The sequence below is a fragment of the Salmo salar genome, chromosome 08, assembly GCF_965601325.2.
Source record: "Salmo salar chromosome 08, fSalSal1, whole genome shotgun sequence".
NCBI classification, from domain to species: Eukaryota; Metazoa; Chordata; class Actinopteri; order Salmoniformes; family Salmonidae; genus Salmo; species Salmo salar.
This window is the reverse complement of record NC_138298.1, coordinates 33,290,946-33,315,000: the sequence shown is the minus strand read 5'-3', so window position 1 is coordinate 33,315,000 and position 24,055 is coordinate 33,290,946. Positions and strand designations below refer to the sequence as shown.

The 24,055-nt window shown below is 46.1% G+C and overlaps 1 protein-coding gene across 1 annotated transcript in view; it reads left to right on the top strand.

The window, feature by feature from the left end:
- The first annotated feature begins 7,713 nt into the window (after positions 1–7,713).
- The window catches only part of maml3 (mastermind-like transcriptional coactivator 3), a 242,519-nt gene continuing 226,177 nt past the window's right edge, over positions 7,714–24,055 (top strand). The window contains exon 1 of the mRNA XM_045723115.2: positions 7,714–8,902. Coding sequence (XP_045579071.2) covers positions 8,546–8,902 — 357 coding nt within the window. The 5' untranslated portion in view covers positions 7,714–8,545. The remainder of the gene's footprint in view (positions 8,903–24,055) is intronic.

Here is a 24,055-nt window from a genome sequence, read left to right as displayed (position 1 = left end):
ACCTCCTCCCAGGTCCACGACTCCAAATAACTTTCCTGCTGCTCCTTCCTTCGCTGCTTGGTCCTACTTTGGTGGGTGGTTCTGTCACATTCGTCGTATGGAGTGGACCAAACTGCAGCGGGTATATTGAACATCTTCTTTTATTCGAAGGAAAAAACAAAACACTTGAACAAAACAAATGACGAAACAGTCCCATCAGGTACACAGACTAAACAGGAATCAACCACCCACAAACACAAGAGAAAACTAACCCACTTAAATATGGCCTCCAATTAGAGGCAACGACAACCAGCTTCCTCTAATTGGAGGTCGTTCCAAAACCCCAACATAGAAATAGAAAAACTAGAAAAACCACATAGAAATAGAAAACATAGAACATAAACCAAAACCCCGAAACACACTAAACAAACACCCCCTGACACGCCCTGACCAAACTGCAATAACAAACAACCCCTTTTACTGGTCAGGACGTGACAAAGGCAGGGTTGGGTAATCCCAACATGTTGGGTTATTCACACAGCCCAAATGGCTGAGTCAAAATAACCCAGAGTGTGTTCTGTCCAATGTTTACCCAGTGCTGGGTTACCAAAAAAACAAATAACCTGTGATAAATAACCTCTCCATTGTGACATAACAATAACTGCTTAACTCAAAGATAAATAATAATAATACATTTATTTGATATAGCGCTTTTCATTAAATGAAGAATCTCAAAAGACTCTTTAAAAACAACAAAAAAACAAGAATTCAGTTATTGATGATAGTTCATGTGGGGCTGGACAATGATCTACCACTGAGGTGGGCATGTCCAGACAACATCCAACTCCACCAGCCTGGATTCCTGTCTCCACTCCACCATCACTCCTCCGCCTCACAGTCCACGGCTCGTTAGCAGATGGAGGGACACACACATCAGGAAGACAGGTCCAGAGCCGTTGATCAGGGCCTTGCCATCCCCAGCCTCTCTGCAGGCTCAGTGGTAAACTACTCCTCCAGAACCCACCAGGGTGATGCCAGCTAGGCACCGCTCGGGCGCCAAACGCTCACTGCTGTCAGTTACTGGAAAAGTCCACCTTGGAGTAACCACTCGGGAGATCCACTCAATTTCAACAAGCCATCTCCAAGCCAATTCTTCTGATCTTGTTCAAATAAAAACAATAGCTAGCTAGCCAGTTAGCTAACCTCTCAATTGTCTTCGCAAACCGTCTGACTAGACCGTCTTAAAACACTGTGGATCGATATACACTGAGTGGACAAAACATTAGGGACACCTTCCTAATATTGAGTTGCACCCCCTTTTCCCCTCAGAACAGTCTCAATTCGTCGGGGGATGCTCTACAAAATGTTGAAAGCGTTCCACAGGGATGCTGGCCCATGTTGACTCCGATGCTTCCCACAGTTGTGTCAAGTTAGCTGGATGTCCTTTGGGTGGTGGACCATTCTTGATACACACAGGAAACTGTTGAGAGTGAAAAACCCAGCAGCGTTGCAATTAATGACACACTTAAAGCGGAGCACCTGACACCTACTACCAAAGGCATTTCAATCTTTTGTCTTGCCCATTCACACACTGAATGGCACACATATACAATCCATGTCTCAATTCTCTCGAAGCCTACAAATCTTTATTTAACCTGTCTCCTCCCCTTCATCTACACTGATTGAAGTGGATTTATGCTAGCAAAAAAATAGTTCAAAACAAATATTTACAAATGTAAAGGAACTCTCTGTTGGCTCCAGTACATTCTAGATAATACTGCTGCAGGTCACTAGTTCTCTGCAGAGATAAAGAAGTGATGAGGGGTGGAGAGAGAGAGAGAGAGAGAGAGAGAGAGAGAGACAGAGTGAGAGACAGAGTGAGAGAGAGAGAGAGAGAGAGAGAAAGAGAGAGAGACAGAGAGAGACAGAGTGAGAGAGAGAGAGAGAGAGAGAGAGAGAGAGAGAGAGAGAGAGAGAGAGAGGAAATGGAAGGGAGCAGTGTCCGTTAGTGTTGTTAGAGATGAACACGTGTGGGGGTGGTGTGTGTGGACAACAACATTCCAGTCATTCCTCTGGCACTAAGCTGGTCGGACAGGGCCGCAGCACCAGTTACAGCAAAACACACACACACAGGTGAATCGCTATGTTTACGTGTTGTTGTACTGAGGAGCAGACATACTGTCCTGTACTAGACTGCAACGTAATGCCTGGTGAGAAATAGATTAGTCACTGTGTCATGTTACCACCAAGCATGACTAAGCAGAGAGAGAGAGAGAGAGAGAGAGAGAGAGAGGAGAGAGAGAGAGAGAGAGAGAGAGAGGAAGAGCGAGAGAGAGAAAGAGCGAGAGAGAGCGCGCGAGAGAGTGCGCGAGAGAGAGAGAGAAAGAGAGAGAGAGAGAGAGAGAGAGAGAGAGAGAGAGAGAGAGAGAGAGAGAGAGAGAGAAAGAGAGAGAGAGAGAGAGAGAGAGAGAGAGAGAGAGTACTTATGCCAGTTATTATAATCTGTCCAGAAAAAACACAGATGTGGATCAAAATGTTTTTGTGATGGATGAATTTACTACCATGTAGGTGATAAAGAAGAGGAAATCATAAGAAACAGAGTACAGACAAAGACAATGGTTCTTGATTTGTTGCCAACGTTGCTCATCTAGCTCTCACAAAATGGCGGCCCCCCCATGCCTCATTTGCTAAGTTCACCATACTGTACATTGCTCTCCATTGCTCTTTTTTGCATCGTCATTAGCACAGTACACATGCTCCCAATTTTACCTCCAATACCTCGCCAATATGAAAAGCTGAAAAAGGTTGTGCTGATTTATTGGTGCGTTGAATCATTTCCCATGCCGTAGTTTTGAACCATTTCCCATGCCGTAGTTTTGAACCATTTCCCATGCCGTAGTTTTGAACCATTTCCCATGCCGAAGTTTTGAACCATTTCCCATGCCGTAGTTTTGAACCATTTCCCATGCCGTAGTTTTGAACCATTTCCCATGCTGTAGTTTTGAACCATTTCCCATGCTGTAGTTTTGAACCATTTCCCATGCCGTAGTTTTAGAACTCTGAGCATAGTGCTAAAACAATGACATCATTGTTAAATTCTGACATAGTTTTGAACCATTTCCCATGCTGTAGTTTTGAACCATTTCCCATGCTGTAGTTTTGAACCATTTCCCATGCTGTAGTTTTGAACCATTTCCCATGCCGTAGTTTTGAACCATTTCCCATGCCGTAGTTTTAGAACTCTGAGCATAGTGCTAAAACAATGAAATCATTGTTAAATTCTGACATAGTTCTATAGTTGCCATGGTGCCCTAAGCAAAGAGCTCCTATAAATGTTCACGTATTTAGTTATTTTTAGGTGTTTTTAATTGTGTTCTTTTAGCAGCTGTTTTGTTTTTGATAACGGAGAGTTTTTAATGCATTTATCTGGTGTTTTTAAGCCACAAATTTGCAGATTGACTGACAGGTTAAAACTTTTTGGCTTGGCCAGCTATCTTTTTTATATTTTTTATGAATCTGGACACAATTCCGTCTTTTTTGTTTCACCTGGCTGCCAATTCCTGATCTTTTGAGAACATAAGGGGTCGCCTGAAGCGTGAGAGGAATGGAAGACAGAGGAACAGAGCAGTGCTGAGGCAGAGGACTCGTAGTGAGGACGACTGGCTATTCATCTGAACTCTGTGTGGTGATCTTTCTGGCGCCCAGAGCTGCTGAGGAATCACCCAAGTGGGTGTTACGCAGACTGGAAGAGGAGAAGTCCAGTGGCTGTAAGACTCAGGCTGGTTCCCAGACGTGCCCTCCTACAAGATTATCAGCAGACTCCATCAATATCATCTAGCATCCTCTATCTAGCTCCCTCCCCTCAAGCCATGAACTGACCCTCTCTATCTTCAGAGGATGCAGCTTTCAAAGACTTGGCCTCTATTGGTTGACCTGTCATGATATATTACTTGTTTGTTTGTTTTGCTCTTGAAGCTCTTAGAGATTCTATGAAAAGCACTAAAGAAATGTAATAAATTATAATAAATATAAATAATGATTATTTAATAAGTTCCATGGTTGCTATAGCACCGTGAGGTCGCCTAGGCAGAGAGCTCCTGTACATTTTGTAAATATTTAATCATTTTTCAGTGTTTTTTTATTTATTATTGCCAATTGTGTCTAGATTAAGTTTGGACTGCATCTATTTGTTTCCTGCCCGTGAATTCACAGTAAATCATCTTTCTGAAGATAGCTAGCTAGCAATGCTACCAGGTTAGCTAGCTAGTGTATTTTGATTTGAATACTTCAGCCTATGTTTTGTTACTTCTACAGCTTCCTGACCCAATGAAGAGAACTTCAATGCATGGCGAGCAGGTAGGGACGATTTCATTGCTCAGGTTTCCTACGAAGTTATGAGCAGGCTGTCATCATTATCCTGAGTGAGAGAGAAGTCAAAAACTAACTTCATCTCGTTCTACAAGACCAGAGAGTCAACGGCGGGGTGGCGAGGCGCTGGTGAGGCGCCTTCAATGAAGAGTGAACTGTGCTGCCTGCCAATGGAGGACCTACTCATCTCCCCCTGTTGACCTCTTCCCACTGCTCAAGCCATGTGGTTCCATATGCTGTAGGCTTGAAACACTCAACTTTCAACTCTGGCCAAAAATCAGAGTCCACACCTTCTCTATCATAAATCCGTATTTTTTCATTCTTGTTTGTTTTGCTTTTTCAAGCACTTTGGAATAAAGTTGAATAAATTATTATAGTTAATATTATCTTTATGTCATTTTGCCAATAATCTGTTATTGTGACATCACAATGGAGAGGTGTATGAATTTCTCTCTGAACTAATCGTTATTGTGATGTCACAATCACAATGAGATGTCAGAATGTTCCATGGCATTGTGACATCATAATGGCTGGGATGATGAGGGTCTCTTCTGTGATGTGGGGTCAGGAAACTGACAGGTTCTAACCTGCCCTACGTCCACTTCATGTCCTTTGCCTTCCTCTCTCTTTTTGTTCCTGTGTGTTGGACCTTCGGGGAGCTAGAAAAGGATGTAATACACACACACACTCCCGGGCCACCAAGTCAGCTCCAACCCTATTGGATCATAGACAAAGAGAGAGAGTGTGTGTGTGTGTGTGTGGTGTGTGTGTGTGTGTGTGTGTGTGTGTGTGTGTGTGTGTGTGTGCGTGTGTGTGTGTGTGTGTGTGTGTGTGTGTGTGTGTGTGTGTGTGTGTGTGTGTGTGTGTGTTCTACGCAACCATAAATTATGCCCTTTTGGTAAATGGTTCAATTCTGTAAAAAAAAAAAAATATATATATATATATAATAACTTGGGGATGTTGTTCCCACTGTGATGATTAAAACCTATCCAAACCAAAAACCGTGGATAGATGGCAGCATTCACGCAAAACTAAAAGCGTGAACCACTGCATTTAACCACGGTAACGTGACTGGGAACATGGACGACTACAAACAGTTCAGTTGTGCCCTCTGTAAGGCAATGAAACAGGCAAAACGTCAGTACAGAGACAAAGTGGAGTCACGATTCAACAGCTCAGACATGAGACGTACTTGGCAGGGACTCCAGACGATCACAGATTATAAAGGGAAAACCAGACACGTCGTGGACACTGACGTCTTGCTCTAAACGCCTTCTAAAGGCTCTCAAAAATACAAATACAAACACCACTGATGAGGGACACCGTCGCTCATGAGGACGGTGAGCTCTCGTTCGTCGTGGTCAACGTGAGTAAGACATTTAAGCGTGTTAACCCACGCAAGGCTACCGGCCCAGACAGCATCCTTAAGCGCGTCCTCAGAGCATGCGCAGACCAGCTGGCTGGAGTGTTTACGGACATATTCAATCTCTCCCTTTCCCAGTCTGCCGTCACCAACTGCTTCAAGATGTCCACCATTGTTCCTGAACCCAAGAAAGCAATGGTAACTGAACTAAATGACAATCGCCCCGTAGCACGGACTTCGGTCATCATGAAGCGCTTTGAGAGACTAGTTTAGGATCATATCACCTCCACCTTATCCAACATCCTAGACCCACTGCAATTTGCATACCACCCAAATAGATCCACGGATGACGTAATCGCCATCACACTGCCCACTGCCCTATCCCATCTGGACAAGAGGAATACCTATTCAAGAATGCTGTTCACTGACTACAGCTCAGCCTTCAACACCATAGTACCCTCCAAGCTCATCACTAAGCTCGGGACCCTGGGTCTCAACCCCGTCCTGTTCACCTGGGTCCTGGACTTCCTGACAGGCCGCCCCCAGGTGTTGAAGGTAGGCAACAACACCTCCACTACGCTGATTCTCAACACAGGGGCCCCACAAGGGTGCGTGCCCTCCTTTACTCCCTGTTCACCCATGACTGCTTGGTCACGCACGTCTCCAACTCAATCATCAAGTTTGCAGACGACACAACAGTAGTAGGCCTGATTACCAACAATGATGAGACGGCCTACAAGGTGGAGGTGAGGGCCCAGGCAGAGTGGTGCCAGGAAAATAACCCCTCCCTCAACGTCGTCAAAACGAAGGAGCTGATCGTGGACTTCAGGGAACAGCAGAGGGAGCACCCCCCTATTCACATCGACGGAACCACAGTGGAGAAGTGAAAAGCTTCAAGTTCCTCGGCGTACACATCACTGACATTCTGAAATGGTCCATTCACATAGACAGTGTGGTGAAGAAGGCACAACAGCACCTCTTCAACCTCAGGAGGCTGGAGAAATTTCAGCCACAGCCTGTTCACCCCGCTACCATCTAGAAGGTGGAGTCAGTACAGGTGCATCAAAGCTGGGACTGAGAGACTGAAAAACAGCTTCTATCTCAAGGCCAGACAGTTAAATAGTCACCACTGGTCTACCTCCGCCCAGTACCCTGCCCTAAACTTTAGTCACTGTCACTAGCCGGCATACCACCCTGTACTCAACCCTGTACCTTAGAGACTGCTGCCCTATGTACATAATCGTTGAATACTGGTCACTTTAATAATGTTTACATACTGTTTTACCCACTTCATATGTATATACTGTATTCTAGTCCAAATGTATCCTATTTAACTATTGTTTTACATATACTATTTTCTACAGATATACTACATATTCTATCCTACATATTCCAGAGATATACTATATATTCTACAGATATACTACATATTCTACAGATATACTATATATTCTACAGATACACTACATATTCCACAGATATACTACATATTCCAGAGATATACTATATATTCTACAGATATACTACATATTCTACAGATATACTATATATTCTACAGATATACTACATATTCTACAGATATACTACATATTCTACAGATATACTATATATTCTATCATAATACTGTCCATATCTATGTTCTATCATATATATATATATTCCGGACTCACATTGCTCGTCCTAATATTTCTCAATTACATTATTTTACTTTTTAGATTTGCGTGTATTGTTTTATATTGTTAGATATTACTGCACTGTTGGGAGCTAGAAACATAAGCATTTCGCTACTACACAATAACATCTGCTAAACATGTGTATGCGACCAATACACTTTGATTTGATTTGAATTGCCATTATATATTTGTGAGCTACAACATTGCTTTGACGTTGCATTGCCCGGTGGTAAGTACAGTGACCGGCCACTAGGCCTAAATGTATTGTGCTTTCATTCTACTGTTTATTCGTTACCGATCCGGCGTGGCTGGAACATGCCGCTCCACTCCGGGTTTTCCTCGGTGCCGTCGGGCTACTCACAGCCTCTAGCTGGTTTTGACTAAACTCTTGTCCTGATATCGCTCCGCTGGCATGGAGGAGGATAGGTCTTGATTATTGTGATGGTGGCAGCGAACAGCTACTAGCGACCAGCCGAGAGATCACGGACACCGCGGTGTCTTGAGGATTTCGCTGTGCACCAGTTCACGGGACCCGGATCCCCATCACGACAACTCTTCTTCACGTTCGGCTCAGGGATTTTTTTACCGACCTAACCAATGAAATGCAGCAAGTTCACGGAGCAACTCCGGAGCCCCTTCGGTTCAAACAGCAAAACTTTTTCACAAAGGACAACATAATAAAACAACGGCGAGCTCGAGGCAGCGTCGGTCTGTTATGTGTGTGAGTGGAGTTCGGGGGTAGTGATGATCGCCTGTAGCTTAATATCCGGTTGTTTCCTATGGAGTTATTACCTTTACTAATAGTCTGGCCGCGGTTGTTGTGTTGATTTACGGAGCAGCTAGCTCGGTCTTGAAGCCTTCGTGCTGGGCTATGGGATATTGTGATCGGTGTTTTTCATGAACGGGACAAGGTGATATTTGAAAACAGTGTTGAATGGTGGAGACACCGCGTCCTGTCCCGAAGGAGGGAACAGCAATCAACACCGATCACCGTTTGTTTACTGTCCTTACGGTCATTTGAATCACCCGGTCCGTCTTGTTCGTCATTTAGCCTAACTACCATCTCCCATCTCCCAGTAACATTTAGTCTAGAAGACGAAGAGACTACTTTGAGGCTTGAGGGGAAGAAAAACTTAGTCCAAAATACTAGCATTTCGGGTGAATGATGGGGGACTTTGCAACCCCCGCTGCCGCGAACGGCAGTAACATTTGCATCAACAACAATGCCATGAACCCGGGTGGAAACCCCAACAACGTGGGCATCCCCAAACACAGCACGGTAGTGGAGAGGCTACGGCAGAGGATAGAGGGGTGCAGGCGGCACCACGTCAACTGTGAGAACCGTTACCAGCAAGCCCACGCCGAGCAGCTGGAGATTGAACGGAGGGAGACGGTGAGTCTGTACCAGCGGAGCTTGGAGCAGAGGGCCAAGAAATGTGCCAACAGCAAGCATCAGAGTAAACAGCAAGACCCCGAGTCGGCGTCTTCCACGGAGCAGAGGAACAACACACTTATAGCGGTGAGTTAGAGACCGGTACCAGTCCAGGGTGTTTTAGTCTACCCTACATAGTACACACACACCACCCACCCCGCTCAGTTGGGACACAACTCCTTCACCCCCGCTGGAAAAGTTGTTGAGGACATTGTTGTAACGACGCTCAGTGAAAAGCTGTCAACTCTCTCTACGGTTGTTACAAAACAGTGTTTCAACATGCGCTTGTGTTTACTAAGTACACAGTCCACTAACGTGCAGCCAACAACTAACTCTGCGACTTGTTATATTTCCATAAAATAACTTGTGGTAGCCCTTTTTGAGGGCTATGTTGCTTAGCTTTTCGCCCGAGCTGGCGTTAGCACGGGGAGCTATGTCTCCGGGGAAAGTGTCCACAGCTCGTTGCTTCAACACTTTTTCTGGGGACTACTTGATAAGAGGATTACTTCTGAACTGTCCACGAAGTTCCACATGACTCGTTTGTTTTTGGTCGTTTAACTGTTACATTTTTCTGTGCGGAAATTTGTTGCAACATTGTTTTCCTGCTCAGCAACCATTCTCGCCCACGGTTGATCACAGTGATGCCAGCAGGTTTCAGTTGTTAACAGTAAAACACATTTCCAGCTATACTACAAACGGTCGAGAGGACTATAGTAGACTACATTTCTCCTGTCGTGATTTCTACTTGGCAGTCTCGTCAAGGTGTGTGAGAGGGAAACAGACAGAATAATAAGCTAGTAGAAGTAGACATCTTGATAAAACAAGAAGCTACCCGACAGGGACGTAGTAAACCTACAGGCTGCTGTCTGAACTTAGTTGGGGGGGGTAATGATAGACTATTCTAATACTACACTATTATGTGGATGGGCAACTTTTGCTTTTGATAGAGCTAGATGAACAGACAATGGCCAATGCATTATTGTGTATTCCGACTGTATCATGACAAATTGGACGTTTACATGCACATTAATAATTCGATATGACCCTGATTGTCATTAGGCAGATTATGCAATAGTCGTTTTATCATAATCGGTGTAAGGTCAAAATCATAGTAAGCACACGCCGAGTAAACAGTCATTATTTTTTTTATATATATTTTTGAATGTTTCGGATTATTAGGACATGTAAACGTCTTAATATAATAATTGACGATCCAGCAGTGTACTTGATCTGCGCATGTGTTGGCACCATCCGAGGGAGGGTCCCTCTTTAGCACGGCTGTTGGTTTGTGCGGTGTGAACGGTCTCTGGGATCACGACTTTAAAACCATGAGCTTCTGTGAAAAGGAGAAACCAAGAGACAATTATCTCTGTCCTTGTTCGTTCACACCTCGACCACAGCGAGTCGGAATGCGCCGACAGAGCCCCTTTTGTTGTAGCCGTGGCCAATACGCCTTTGAAATGCTAAGTGGTATCTCGTTGGCGCTCTCGTTTCTGGAGGCAACATACTAGGTAGCAAACAACAAGGAGATAACGCTACTCCCCCTCGTCCTGCCGTTTTTAACAGTCGTATGTCGCGGAGAGGCAGCGGTGATTGCGATAGAAAAACGACCTCCCGCTTCGGGTGGACATTTAACCGAACCGCCCAGTAGCTATTCTTAAGGAAACAGTAGCACCATTTTATTTCTTTTATTTTCACTCTCTCTTCAATCTCCCTTTCCCTGCCTGAGCCCAGAAAGACACCAACTACTGGGCTGCAGCTAGATGGCTCTATGTATTCACTCTATATGTTGCAAAGCAAACCAAGGCTCAGTCAGTAGCTTACAGAACTATACATTCATCAAGTCAAATCCAATTTTATTGGTTACATACACGTGATTAGCAGACGTTATTGCGGGTGTAGCGAAATGCTTGTGTTTCTAGCTCCCACAGTGCAGTAATATCTAACAAGTAATATCTAACAAATTACACAACATATACACACATCTAAGTAGGTATTAATTAAGACTGTATGGATGAGCGATGTCAGAGCAGAACGGATTACGGTACTGTAGAATAGTATTGAAGTGCGCGTGAAATGGTCGCTCTGTAGAGCCCTGCAAAACGGCTTGCAACCCAAATGGCAGCCTCTTCCATGTGGCTCTGGTCAAAAGTAGTGCACTAAATAGGGAATCGGGTGCCATTTGGGATGGAGCCTAGGTTCTCTCTCTCGCCCCATAAGGTCCCAGACACACCCGTGGGGAGGCACGACAGCCCCTGTAATTATGGTAAACATTAGGGATCTATTAGAGTGAGAGGGAACCCTTTGGATTTCATGCTGCCTTTACCCATCAGCCACCACTATTACAGGCTTAGGAAGGTCTCCTCTGTGGTAGTCTCTTCTCACAGCCGTTGAGCCCTGAGTCTGGCGAGAGAGACTGTCTCTTTGGAGATGAGAGTAGACTACCTCAGTGCAAGAAGTCATATGAACAGCCTACTACCATGTCTGGGATCATGTCCTCAGAAGGCTATTTGCCTTTTCAAGTGGTCTAATAATCAGTGATATCTAGGTAGTGTATATTGTTATGAGTAGTAGTGTAGAATAGGACATTTTATACAGTGAGTGACACCAATATTAATCAACATGTACATTACATCAGCTCATATCGGAGGGCAGATTCTCTCTCCTCTCCAGTCCTACACACCTGTCCCTCCTGTCTGTCTCTCTCTCCAGTCCTACACACCTGTCTGTCTGTCTGTCTGTCTGTCTGTCTGTCTGTCTGTCTGTCTGTCTGTCTGTCTGTCTGTCTGTCTGTCTGTCTGTCTGTCTGTCTGTCTGTCTGTCTGTCTGTCTGTCTGTCTGTCGGTCGGTCTGTCTGTCTGTCTGTCTGTCTGTCGGTCGGGGTCTCTGTCCCTCGTTCCTCCACCAGAGGTGAAGTGTTACCACTCTACCATTGTATTCTCTTAGTGTTTCTGAGTTGTTCTCTCTGGGAGGTTCCGTGGCTCGTTCCACAGCGGTGTGTTGAAGCTGACTGGAGAGCAGTGTGTTATAGGTCAGTAGTGTAACCCTCAGGTTATAACTAGTCTAATACTCAGGGAGGGGTTATAAACCCTTTATTAGCAGTCTACACAGTAGAGAAACATTCAGGTTTACAGAACTGTGGGTGTGTAGTGTTGGACACAGACATGCCAGCTCAGGCCAGAGTTAGTATCTGTCCCGCGACTCCTATCCTTGGCATGCACTCTGTTATGGAAAGATCCACACACTCTCTCCTGGCAGAATGGATGGAGTGTGGGTGGCTGAGTTTCATTCATTTTCTGTCCCACTGAGGTGTTCCTCTTCCTCTGCTCTCCTCCCTTCCTCTTCCCCTCATGGTCTTCTCCTCTCCTCTCCCCTCTGACTCTACCTCTCTACCATTCTCCTCTCCTCTCCCCTCTGACTCTACCTCTCTACCATTCTCCTCTCCCCTCTGACTCTACCTCTCTACCATTCTCCTCTCCTCTCCCCTCTGACTCTACCTCTCTACCATTCTCCTCTCCTCTCCCCTCTGACTCTACCTCTCTACCATTCTCCTCTCCTCTCCCCTCTTACTCTACCTCTCTACCATTCTCCTCTCCCCTCTGACTCTACCTCTCTACCATTCTCCTCTCCCCTCTGACTCTACCTCTCTACCATTCTCCTCTCCCCTCTGACTCTACCTCTCTACCATTCTCCTCTCCCCTCTGACTCTACCTCTCTACCATTCTCCTCTCCTCTCCCCTCTGACTCTACCTCTACCATTCTCCTCTCCTCTCCCCTCTGACTCTACCTCTCTACCATTCTCCTCTCCTCTCCCCTCTGACTCTACCTCTCTACCATTCTCCTCTCCTCTCCCCTCTGACTCTACCTCTCTACCATTCTCCTCTCCCCTCTGACTCTACCTCTCTACCATTCTCCTCTCTTCCTATCCTTTCCCTTCTTCTACTCTCTTCCTAACTTTTTCCTCCCCCTCCAGTGTCCCTCCCCCTCTCCTCTTATCCTTCCCTCCCCTCCCTCCCCCTCCTATCCTCCCCCTCCAGTGTCCCTCCCCCTATCATCCTCCTCCTATCCTCCCCCTCCAGTGTCCCTCCTCCTCCTCCTATCCTCCCCCTCCAGTGTCCCTCCCCCTCTCCTCCTCCCCTGCTATCCGGTGTCAGTATTATCTAAAGTGGTGGTGGTATTGTTAATACAGTCTGGGACCGCTGCCCACTAGCTATATTTAACCCAGTGAGCTGGCATGGAGCTGGCACACACACACACACACACTGAGGAGGCCCATGGACGTCTAGGAGGCCCGTGGACGCCGACATCACACACACAGTGTACAACCCGCCAAACTACAACCTCAGTCACAACAGGGCTTAGAGCTGTGGTGTTCTCTCTCTCTTCATATTCTACTGTTTTCTCTCTCTCTGGGATTCCTCTCTCTCTCTCTGGCTCTCCCCTCCTCCTTTCGGTGTCTCTCCTCCTCCTCCTCCTCCTCTCTACCTCTCTCTGTTTCATACCCCCCTCTCCTTCTCTCTCTCTGGCTCTCCCCTCCTCCTTTCGGTGTCTCTCCTCCTCCTCTCTACCTCTCTCTGTTTCATACCCCCCTCTCCTTCTCTCTCTCTGGCTCTCCCCTCCTCCTTTCGGTGTCTCTCCTCCTCCTCTCTACCTCTCTCTGTTTCATACCCCCCTCTCCTTCTCTCTCTCTGGCTCTCCCCTCCTCCTTTCGGTGTCTCTCCTCCTCCTCTCCTTCTCTCTCTCTGGCTCTCCCCTCCTCCTTTCGGTGTCTCTCCTCCTCCTCTCTACCTCTCTCTGTTTCATACCCCCTCTCCTTCTCTCTCTCTGGCTCTCCCCTCCTCCTTTCGGTGTCTCTCCTCCTCCTCTCTACCTCTCTCTGTTTCATACCCCCCTCTCCTTCTCTCTCTCTCTCTGGATGTTTTTAATTTGGCCAGGCTATGTGACCACATTCCCCTCCTTCCAGGCATGTTGACATGTTCATCAGGCCGGCCTGCACCCTGTACTAGGCCTCTCTCCACAGCCTCACACTGTGTACACAGAGAACTGTGTGTATGTGTCCCTGTGTGTGTGTGCGTGTTATGTTCTTCACTAAAATACCTCTGTGGATAGTAGTGCCAACAATGGCCAAAGTCCCAGCAGAGAAGAATGTGTATTGAAGACTTCTTCGTCTACTTGCTAGACTAGATACATCCTGGGCCTGACTATTCGACCACAACAGGGGATTTCCACACAGGCCTGTGTGTTGGAGGTGATTGAGTGGATCACATCTTGTTCTACAGTAGGGCTTTGATGACCCATTAGTGTTTGTGTGAGACTGTGTGTGTGTTGAATGTAACAAGTGTGAAAACATAGTGTGTGTTTGAATGCTCTTTATGCACCTGAAGACACTGTGTTGTTTGTGTTGTGTTGTTGTGACTGTTGAACCGTAGCAACATCACAGGAGAATAGCTGAACACACCTGAAGACACTGTGTTGTTTGTGTTGTTGTGACTGTTGAACCGTAGCAACATCACAGGAGAATAGCTGAACACACCTGAAGACACTGTGTTGTTTGTGTTGTGTTGTGGTGACTGTTGAACTGTAGCAACATCACAGGAGAATAGCTGAACACACCTGAAGACACTGTGTTGTTGTGTTGTTGTGACTGTTGAACCGTAGTAACATCACAGGAGAATAGCTGAACACACCTGAAGACACTGTGTTGTTGTGTTGTGTGACTGTTGAACCGTAGCAACATCACAGGAGAATAGCTGAACACACCTGAAGACACTGTGTTGTTTGTGTTGTTGTGACTGTTGAACCGTAGCAACATCACAGGAGAATAGCTGAACACACCTGAAGACACTGTGTTGTTGTGTTGTGACTGTTGAACCGTAGTAACATCACAGGAGAATAGCTGAACACACCTGAAGACACTGTGTTGTTTGTGTGTGTTGTTGTGACTGTTGAACCGTAGCAACATCACAGGAGAATAGCTGAACACACCTGAAGACACTGTGTTGTTTGTGTTGTTGTGACTGTTGAACCGTAGCAACATCACAGGAGAATAGCTGAACACACCTGAAGACACTGTGTTGTTTGTGTTGTGTGTGACTGTTGAACCGTAGCAACATCACAGGAGAATAGCTGAACACACCTGAAGACACTGTGTTGTTGTGTTGGGTTGTGGTGACTGTTGAACCGTAGTAACATCACAGGAGAATAGCTGAACACACCTGAAGACACTGTGTTGTTGTGTTGTGGTGACTGTTGAACCGTAGCAACATCACAGGAGAATAGCTGAACACACCTGAAGACACTGTGTTGTTTGTGTTGTTGGTGACTGTTGAACCGTAGTAACATCACAGGAGAATAGCTGAACACACCTGAAGACACTGTGTTGTTGTGTTGTGTTGTTGTGACTGTTGAACCGTAGCAACATCACAGGAGAATAGCTGAACACACCTGAAGACACTGTGTTGTTTGTGTTGTTGTGACTGTTGAACCGTAGTAACATCACAGGAGAATAGCTGAACACACCTGAAGACACTGTGTTGTTTGTGTTGTGTTGTTGTGACTGTTGAACCGTAGTAACATCACAGGAGAATAGCTGAACACACCTGAAGACACTGTGTTGTTGTGTTGTGGTGACTGTTGAACCGTAGCAACATCACAGGAGAATAGCTGAACACACCTGAAGACACTGTGTTGTTTGTGTTGTTGTGACTGTTGAACCGTAGCAACATCACAGGAGAATAGCTGAACACACCTGAAGACACTGTGTTGTTGTGTTGTGGTGACTGTTGAACCGTAGCAACATCACAGGAGAATAGCTGAACACACCTGAAGACACTGTGTTGTTGTGTTGTGTGTGACTGTTGAACTGTAGCAACATCACAGGAGAATAGCTGAACACACCTGAAGACACTGTGTTGTTGTGTTGTTGTGACTGTTGAACCGTAGTAACATCACAGGAGAATAGCTGAACACACCTGAAGACACTGTGTTGTTGTGTTGTTGTGACTGTTGAACCGTAGCAACATCACAGGAGAATAGCTGAACACACCTGAAGACACTGTGTTGTTGTGTTGTGGTGACTGTTGAACCGTAGCAACATCACAGGAGAATAGCTGAACACACCTGAAGACACTGTGTTGTTGTGTTGTGTTGTTGTGACTGTTGAACCGTAGCAACATCACAGGAGAATAGCTGAACACACCTGAAGACACTGTGTTGTTGTGTTGTGTTGTGGTGACTGTTGAACTCGTAGCTAACATCACAGGAGAATAGCTGAACACACCTGAAGACACTGTGTTGTTTGTGTTGTGTTGTTGTGACTGTTGAACCGTAGTAACATCACAGGAGAATAGCTGAACACACCTGAAGACACTGTGTGTGTTGTGACTGTTGAACTGTAGCAACATCACAGGAGAATAGCTGCTGAAGACACTCACTGGCAGACAAGGATCATTCCATGTTTACATACACGACGCAGGTTCTCACACACACACACACACACACACACACACACACACACACACCACACACACACACACACACACACACACACACACACACACAGAAATGTGAGGTGTTGTGTGTAGATTGAGGATTTTATTTGATTTAATCAATTTTAGAATAAGGCTGTAACGTAACAAAATATGGAAAAAGGGAAGGGGTCTGAATACTTTCCGAATGCACTGTGTACACACACACACACACACACACACACACACACACACACACACACACACACACACACACACACACACACACACACACACACACACACACACACGTACATAGAGAGAAGACAGCTACACATCCATCTACATGTCCCATGCCTGACCTAGATATAGGGGTGGCAGGGAGCCTCGAGGTTACAGCATTGGCCCCGTAACCAAAAGGTTGCTGGTTTGAATCCCAGAGCCGGCAACGTAAAAAATCAGCTGCTGTGCCCTTGACCAAGTCTCTTAACCCTGGCCGTGACCCCACTGGCTGCAGGTATCTCAGGGGGAGTTGGGATATGAAGAACCACTGTTCTGTTCCAGACTTGTACAAGTGTCTAACAGGACAAATGTAAACACCCCCATGTTGTTGAGGCTTGTTTTATTAGTGTGATTAGCCAGTTAGCTATCAGCTAGCTGTGTGTCTTGTGTCTGAGATGTAGCCCCACTTTACATTATTGATGCTGGCCAACCGCTCCTGACACACACACACGTTAATTATGAATGACCCAGTTCCCAGTCCACTATGTTATATATGGTGTGTACAGAGCATTCAGAAAGTATTCAGACCCCTTTTACTTTTCCACATTTTGTTAAATTACAGCTTTTTTCTAAAATTGATTAAATGAAACAGAAATGCCCTCAATCTACACACAACATCCCAGAATGACATCGCAGTACCCCAGAATGACATCGCAGTACCCCAGAATGACATCGCAGTACCCCAGAATGACATCGCGGTACCCCAGAATGACATCGCGGTACCCCAGAATGACATCGCGGTACCCCAGAATGACATCGCAGTACCCCAGAATGACATCGCAGTACCCCAGAATGACATCGCGGTACCCCAGAATGACATCGCGGTACCCCAGAATGACATCGCGGTACCCCAGAATGACATCGCGGTACCCCAGAATGACATCGCGGTACCCCAGAATGACATCGCGGTACCCCAGAATGACATCGCTGGTACCCCAGAATGACATCCTGGTACCCCAGAATGACATCCTGGTACCCCAGAATGACATCACGGTACCCCAGAATGACATCGCGGTACCCCCAGAATGACATCGCGGTACCCCCAGAATGACATCGCGGTACCCCCAGAATGACATCGCGGTACCCCCAGAATGACATCGCGGTACCCCCAGAATGACATCGCGGTACCCCAGAATGACATCGCGGTACCCCAGAATGACATCGCGGTACCCCAGAATGACATCGCGGTACCCCAGAATGACATCCTGGTACCCCAGAATGACATCGCAGTACCCCCAGAATGACATCGCAGTACCCCCAGAATGACATCGCAGTACCCCCAGAATGACATCGCAGTACCCCAGAATGACATCGCAGTACCCCCAGAATGACATCGCAGTACCCCAGAATGACATCGCAGTACCCCAGAATGACATCGCAGTACCCCAGAATGACATCGCTATACCCCATAATGACATCACAATACCCCATAATGACAAAGCAAAAACAGGTTTTTAGACATTTTTGCCATTTTATAAAAAATTATGGAAATGTCACATTTCCATAAGTATTCAGACCCTTAACTCAGTACTTTGTTGAAGCACCTTTGGCAGTGATTACAGCCTTGAGTCTTCTTGGGTATGACGCTACCAGCTTGGCACACCTGTATTGGGGAGTTTCTCCCATTCTTCTCTGCAGATCCTCTCAGGTTCTGTCAGGTTGGATGGGGAGTGATGCTACACAGCTATTTTCAGGACTCTCCAGAGATGTTAGATCAGGTTCATGTCCGGGCTCTGGCTGGGCAGCTCAAGGACATTTAGAGACTTGTCCTGAAGCCACTCCTGCGTTGTCTTGGATGTGTGCTTAGGGTCATTGTCCTCTTGGAAGGTGAACCCTCGTCTGAGAGCTCTAGAGCAGGTTTTCATCAAGGATCTCTCAGTACTTTGCTCCGTTCATCTTTCCCTCAATCCTGACTAGTCTCCTAGTCCCTGCAACTGAAAAACACCCCCACAGCATGATGCTGCCTCCACCATGCTTCACCGTAGGGATGGTGCCAGGTTTCCTCCAGACGTGATGCTTGGCATTCAGGCCAAATACTTACATTTTGGTTTCTTCAGACCAGAGAATCTTGTTTATCATGGTCAGAGTCCTTTAGGTGTCTTTTGGCAAACTCCAAGCGGCCTGTCATGTGCCTTTTACTGAGGAGTGGCTTCCGTCTGGACACTCTACCGTAAATGCCTGATTGGTGCAGAGATGGTTGTCCTTCTGGAAGGTTCTCCCATCTCCACAGAGGAACTCTGGAGCTCTGTCAGTGACCATTGTGGTTTTGGTCACATCCCAGACCAACCTCCCACCTGGCTCAGTTTGGCTGGGCGGCCAGCTCTAGGAAGAGTCTCGGTGGTTCCAATCTTCTTCCATTTAATATTGATGGAGGCCACTGTGTTCTTGGGGACCTTCAATGCTGCACGCTTTCTTGGTACCCTTCCCCAGATCTGTGCCTCGACACAATTCTGTCTCGGAGCTCAACGTTTAATTCCCATGACCTCATGGCTTGGTTTTTGCTCTGACCTTATATAGACAGGTGTGTGCCTTTCCTAATCATGTCCAATCAATAAAATGTACACACAGGTGGACTCCAATCAAGGATGATCAATGGAAACAGGATGCACCTGAGCTCAATTTCGAGTCTCATAGCAAAGGGTCTGAATACTTATGTAGATAAGGTATTTTTGTTTTTAATTTGCAAACATTTTGCTTTGTCATTTATAGGGTATTGATGAGTTAAAATGTATTTAATCTGTTTTAGAACAAGGCTGTAACAAAATGTAGGAAAAAATCACGGGGTCTGAATACTTTCCAAATGCACTGTATGTGTGTGGTGGCTTTTCAGGAAATGTGTATCATCTGTTATGATTGGACATCAGGGCTTCCTCTCTCCCCAGTCCATCATCTGACTCGCTGTGAGCAGAACCATCTACTCAGTAACACTAACTGTTACCCTCCTGGTGGCCTTGTGTTTGGTTCATTATGTCAATACTAGCAACACTAAACCCAGAGATATGGTGTTGAGGTTTACACACACACACACACACACACACACACACACACACACACACACACACACCACAGAGTGTGTCGTCACCCTGTGTAGCATGAGGCAGATGGGACACAGTGGACATCAGCTTGGCTCTGAGGGACATGTGCTGCTAACACAATCCATATGACAGGATTCCTCTCTCTCCTCTTTACCTCTCCCTCTTTCCTCTCTACCTCTCCTCTCTACATCTCCTCTTTACCTCTCCCTCTTTCCTCTACCTCTCTCTACCTCTCTACCTCTCCTCTCTACCTCTCCTCTCTACCTCTCCTCTCTTCATCTCCCCTTTACCTCTCCCCTCTACCTCTCCTCTCTCTCTACCTCTCTCTCCCCCCTCTCCTGTCCTCCCGTCCACCCCCAGAGGTGATCTCTTGTTCATCCTAGCTGGCTTAGTCCACTAAAGCTCTCTCTGCTCTTCGCGCCCACGACAACCGAGAGGCCAAATCCTCATCTAAGTAGGAATTACTCTGCAGGCTCCGGTTTACCTAGCTACCTGTGTACACACACACACACCAAACCACACACACACACACACACACCACACACACACACACACACACACACACACACACCACCACACACACACACACACACACACACACACACACACACCACCACACACACACACACCAAACCAAACCAACATGAACACCCTGACTGTGTGTGTCCTCTGTGTCTCTGTGATGTTATTCCTGCAGGAGAAACACCTTCTTGTCAAACTCCTCCATTACTTTTTTTATCAACGTTCCTTGCGAGTGTGTGTGTCTGCGTGCAAGTGGGTGTGTCTACGTGAGAGCACGTGTGTGTGTGTGTGTGTGTGTGTGTGTGTCCCTGTGCCTCTGCGTGCTTGTTAGTGTATGTGTGGTGCCCTAGGCTGCATCAACAGCCAGTAATTGTGCTACAGTGGGTACTGCAGAAACACTGCCTGAGAAACAACACATTATCTGATAATACTGCAGAGACAATATGAAGAAAAAACATTGAGGGGAGAGAGAGAGTCTTTTGGACAGGAGAAGAAGTGACACGTTTGGGACCTGTTTGAAAGTGATTGTCCCTTTTTGATGTAAATGTTGTGGTTCTGAGTAGGAGGAGTGGTTGGTTGGTTGAAAAAGGAGGATTGCTCTTTATCATTATAATTCATATTTCTAGATTTCCATAATTCTCTATCCCTCTTTCCCTCCTCTCTAGTCTTTCTCCTCCCTCGCATTTCTCTCTCTCTCGTCCTCCCTGTTCTCATCTCTCCATCATCCTCTCTCTCTCTCTCTCTCTCTCTCGTCCTCCCTATTCCCATCTCTCATCCTCTCTCTCTCTCTCTCTCTCTCTCTCTCTCTCGTCCTCCCTGTTCTCATCTCTCCATCATCCTCTCTCTCTCTCTCGTCCTCCCTGTTCTCATCTCTCCATCATCATCCTCTCTCTCTCTCCTCTGTGAGCAGCCCAGTCAGGCTGTAGTGTGTTAACGACTTCCTGGTAGCATCCTAAAATAGCCCTGATAACAATCACAAACAAGGAAGAGAACAGGTCTGACGTCTCACCCCCCCCCCCCCCCCCCCCCCTCCTCTCTCTGTCCTTCCAGATAAACAGTTGTTTGCTTTGGGGAGAAGAGGAAGGAGAAAAAATACTCTTCCTCTCACATTCTCTGTGTGTCTTTCCCCCCTCTTTTTCTCTCGCTCTCTCCTCGTCTCTGTCTCTCTGCCCTCTCTCTGCCCTCTCTCTGCCCTCTCTCTGCCTCTCTCTGCCTCTCTCTGCCCTCTCTCTGCCCTCTCTCTGCCTCTCTCTGCCCTCTCTCTGCCCTCTCTCTGCCTCTCTCTGCCCTCTCTCTGCCTCTCTCTGCCTCTCTCTGCCCTCTCTCTGCCCTCTCTCTGCCTCTCTCTGCCTCTCTCTGCCTCTCTCTGCCTCTCTCTGTCCTCTCTCTGCCTCTCTCTGCCTCTCTCTGCCTCTCTCTGCCCTCTCTCTGCCCTCTCTCTGCCTCTCTCTGCCTCTCTCTGTCCTCTCTCTGCCTCTCTCTGCCTCTCTCTGCCCTCTCTCTGCCCTCTCTCTGCCCTCTCTCTGCCTCTCTCTGCCTCTCTCTGCCTCTCTCTGCCTCTCTCTGCCCTCCTCTGCCCTCTCTCTGCCCTCTCTCTGCCCTCTCTCTGCCCTCTCTCTGCCCTCTCTCTGCCTCTCTCTGCCCTCTCTCTGCCCTCTCTCTGCCTCTCTCTGCCTCTCTCTGCCCTCTCTCTGTCCTCTCTCTGCCCTCTCTCTGCCCTCTCTCTGCCCTCTCTCTGCCCTCTCTCTGCCCTCTCTCTGCCTCTCTCTGCCTCTCTCTGTCCTCTCTCTGCCCTCTCTCTGCCCTCTCTCTGTCCTCTCTCTGTCCTCTCTCTGTCCTCTCTCTGCCCTCTCTCTCTCTGCCCTCTCTCTCTCTGCCTCTCTCTCTCTGCCCTCTCTCTCTCTGCCCTCTCTCTCTCTGTCTCTCTGCCCTCTCTCTACTCACACACACACACACACACACACACACACACACACACACACACACACACACACACACCACACACACACACACACACACACACACACACTACTTTTTAACTAGAGCCTGACCGATGTATATATCGATCAGTTCGCTGATAATACAGGCTGATGTTGAACATTTAACTCTATATTAATACAGGCTGATGTTGAACATTTAACTCTATATTAATACAGGCTGATGTTGAACATTTATCTCTATATTGGTACAGGCTGATGTTGAACATTTATCTCTATATTGGTACAGGCTGATGTTGAACATTTAACTCTATATTAATACAGGCTGATGTTGAACATTTAACTCTATATTAATACAGGCTGATGTTGAACATTTATCTCTATATTGGTACAGGCTGATGTTGAACATTTAACTCTATATTAATACAGGCTGATGTTGAACATTTATCTCTATATTGGTACAGGCTGATGTTGAACATTTATCTCTATATTGGTACAGGCTGATGTTGAACATTTAACTCTATATTAATACAGGCTGATGTTGAACATTTAACTCTATATTAATACAGGCTGATGTTGAACATTTATCTCTATATTGGTACAGGCTGATGTTGAACATTTATCTCTATATTGGTACAGGCTGATGTTGAACATTTAACTCTATATTAATACAGGCTGATGTTGAACATTTAACTCTATATTAATACAGGCTGATGTTGAACATTTATCTCTATATTGGTACAGGCTGATGTTGAACATTTAACTCTATATTAATACAGGCTGATGTTGAACATTTATCTCTATATTGGTACAGGCTGATGTTGAACATTTATCTCTATATTGGTACAGGCTGATGTTGAACATTTAACTCTATATTGGTACAGGCTGATGTTGAACATTTATCTCTATATTGGTACAGGCTGATGTTGACCATTTATCTCTATATTGGTACAGGCTGATGTTGAACATTTATCTCTATATTGGTACAGGCTGATGTTGAACATTTAACTCTATATTAATACAGGCTGATGTTGAACATTTATCTCTATATTGGTACAGGCTGATGTTGAACATTTATCTCTATATTGGTACAGGCTGATGTTGAACATTTAACTCTATATTGGTACAGGCTGATGTTGAACATTTATCTCTATATTGGTACAGGCTGATGTTGACCATTTATCTCTATATTGGTACAGGCTGATGTTGAACATTTAACTCTATATTGGTACAGGCTGATGTTGAACATTTAACTCTATATTAATACAGGCTGATGTTGAACATTTATCTCTATATTGGTACAGGCTGATGTTGAACATTTAACTCTATATTGGTACAGGCTGATGTTGAACATTTAGAGAGAGTGAGAGGTGTTCACAGCCATGCAGATTTAAGGGGAAATGGGGAGACATCGGGGGCACTATCATCTTATTGCTGTGGGGGATTTGAGGTGTTCAGTGCCCACAAAAGGCGTCAGGAGAAGGAACTCTCGTCCAAAATGTAGAGACTGTCAAGACCAGGGGCTACCAAACTGTTTCTGTCTACCACCCCATTTTGATATCTGAGAATTCTCACCCTGACCATGTGAAAAGAAAGGCTGTAATTAACAGCCAATGTTTAGGTTTAATGTGGGACTGTGACAGTCCATTAGAAATGAGTCTGACATCATGTCTCTGACATCATGTCTCTGACATCATGTCTCTCACCACCACTAATGAGATGGGTGTGGCTTGGTGCATGTCGGAGCCTCTCCAAGTCAGGGGGCGTGGTCATCTCTGCTGTCTCATCCAACCAGGATCCATATCTGGTTTTATGGTGCTTTCAAGACCACTGGAAACTCTGGGAAAAAAATCTGAGGTCAAATCATGACGTCAGTGGTCTTCAGGTCGGAAAGTCGGCGCTAGAAAGATGCCTGAGTTTCTGAGTTGATGACCATTCAGCAACAACAACAAACTCATTTGGAGCTTGTTTTTTCCTGTTCCCAGTTGTCTTGAACGC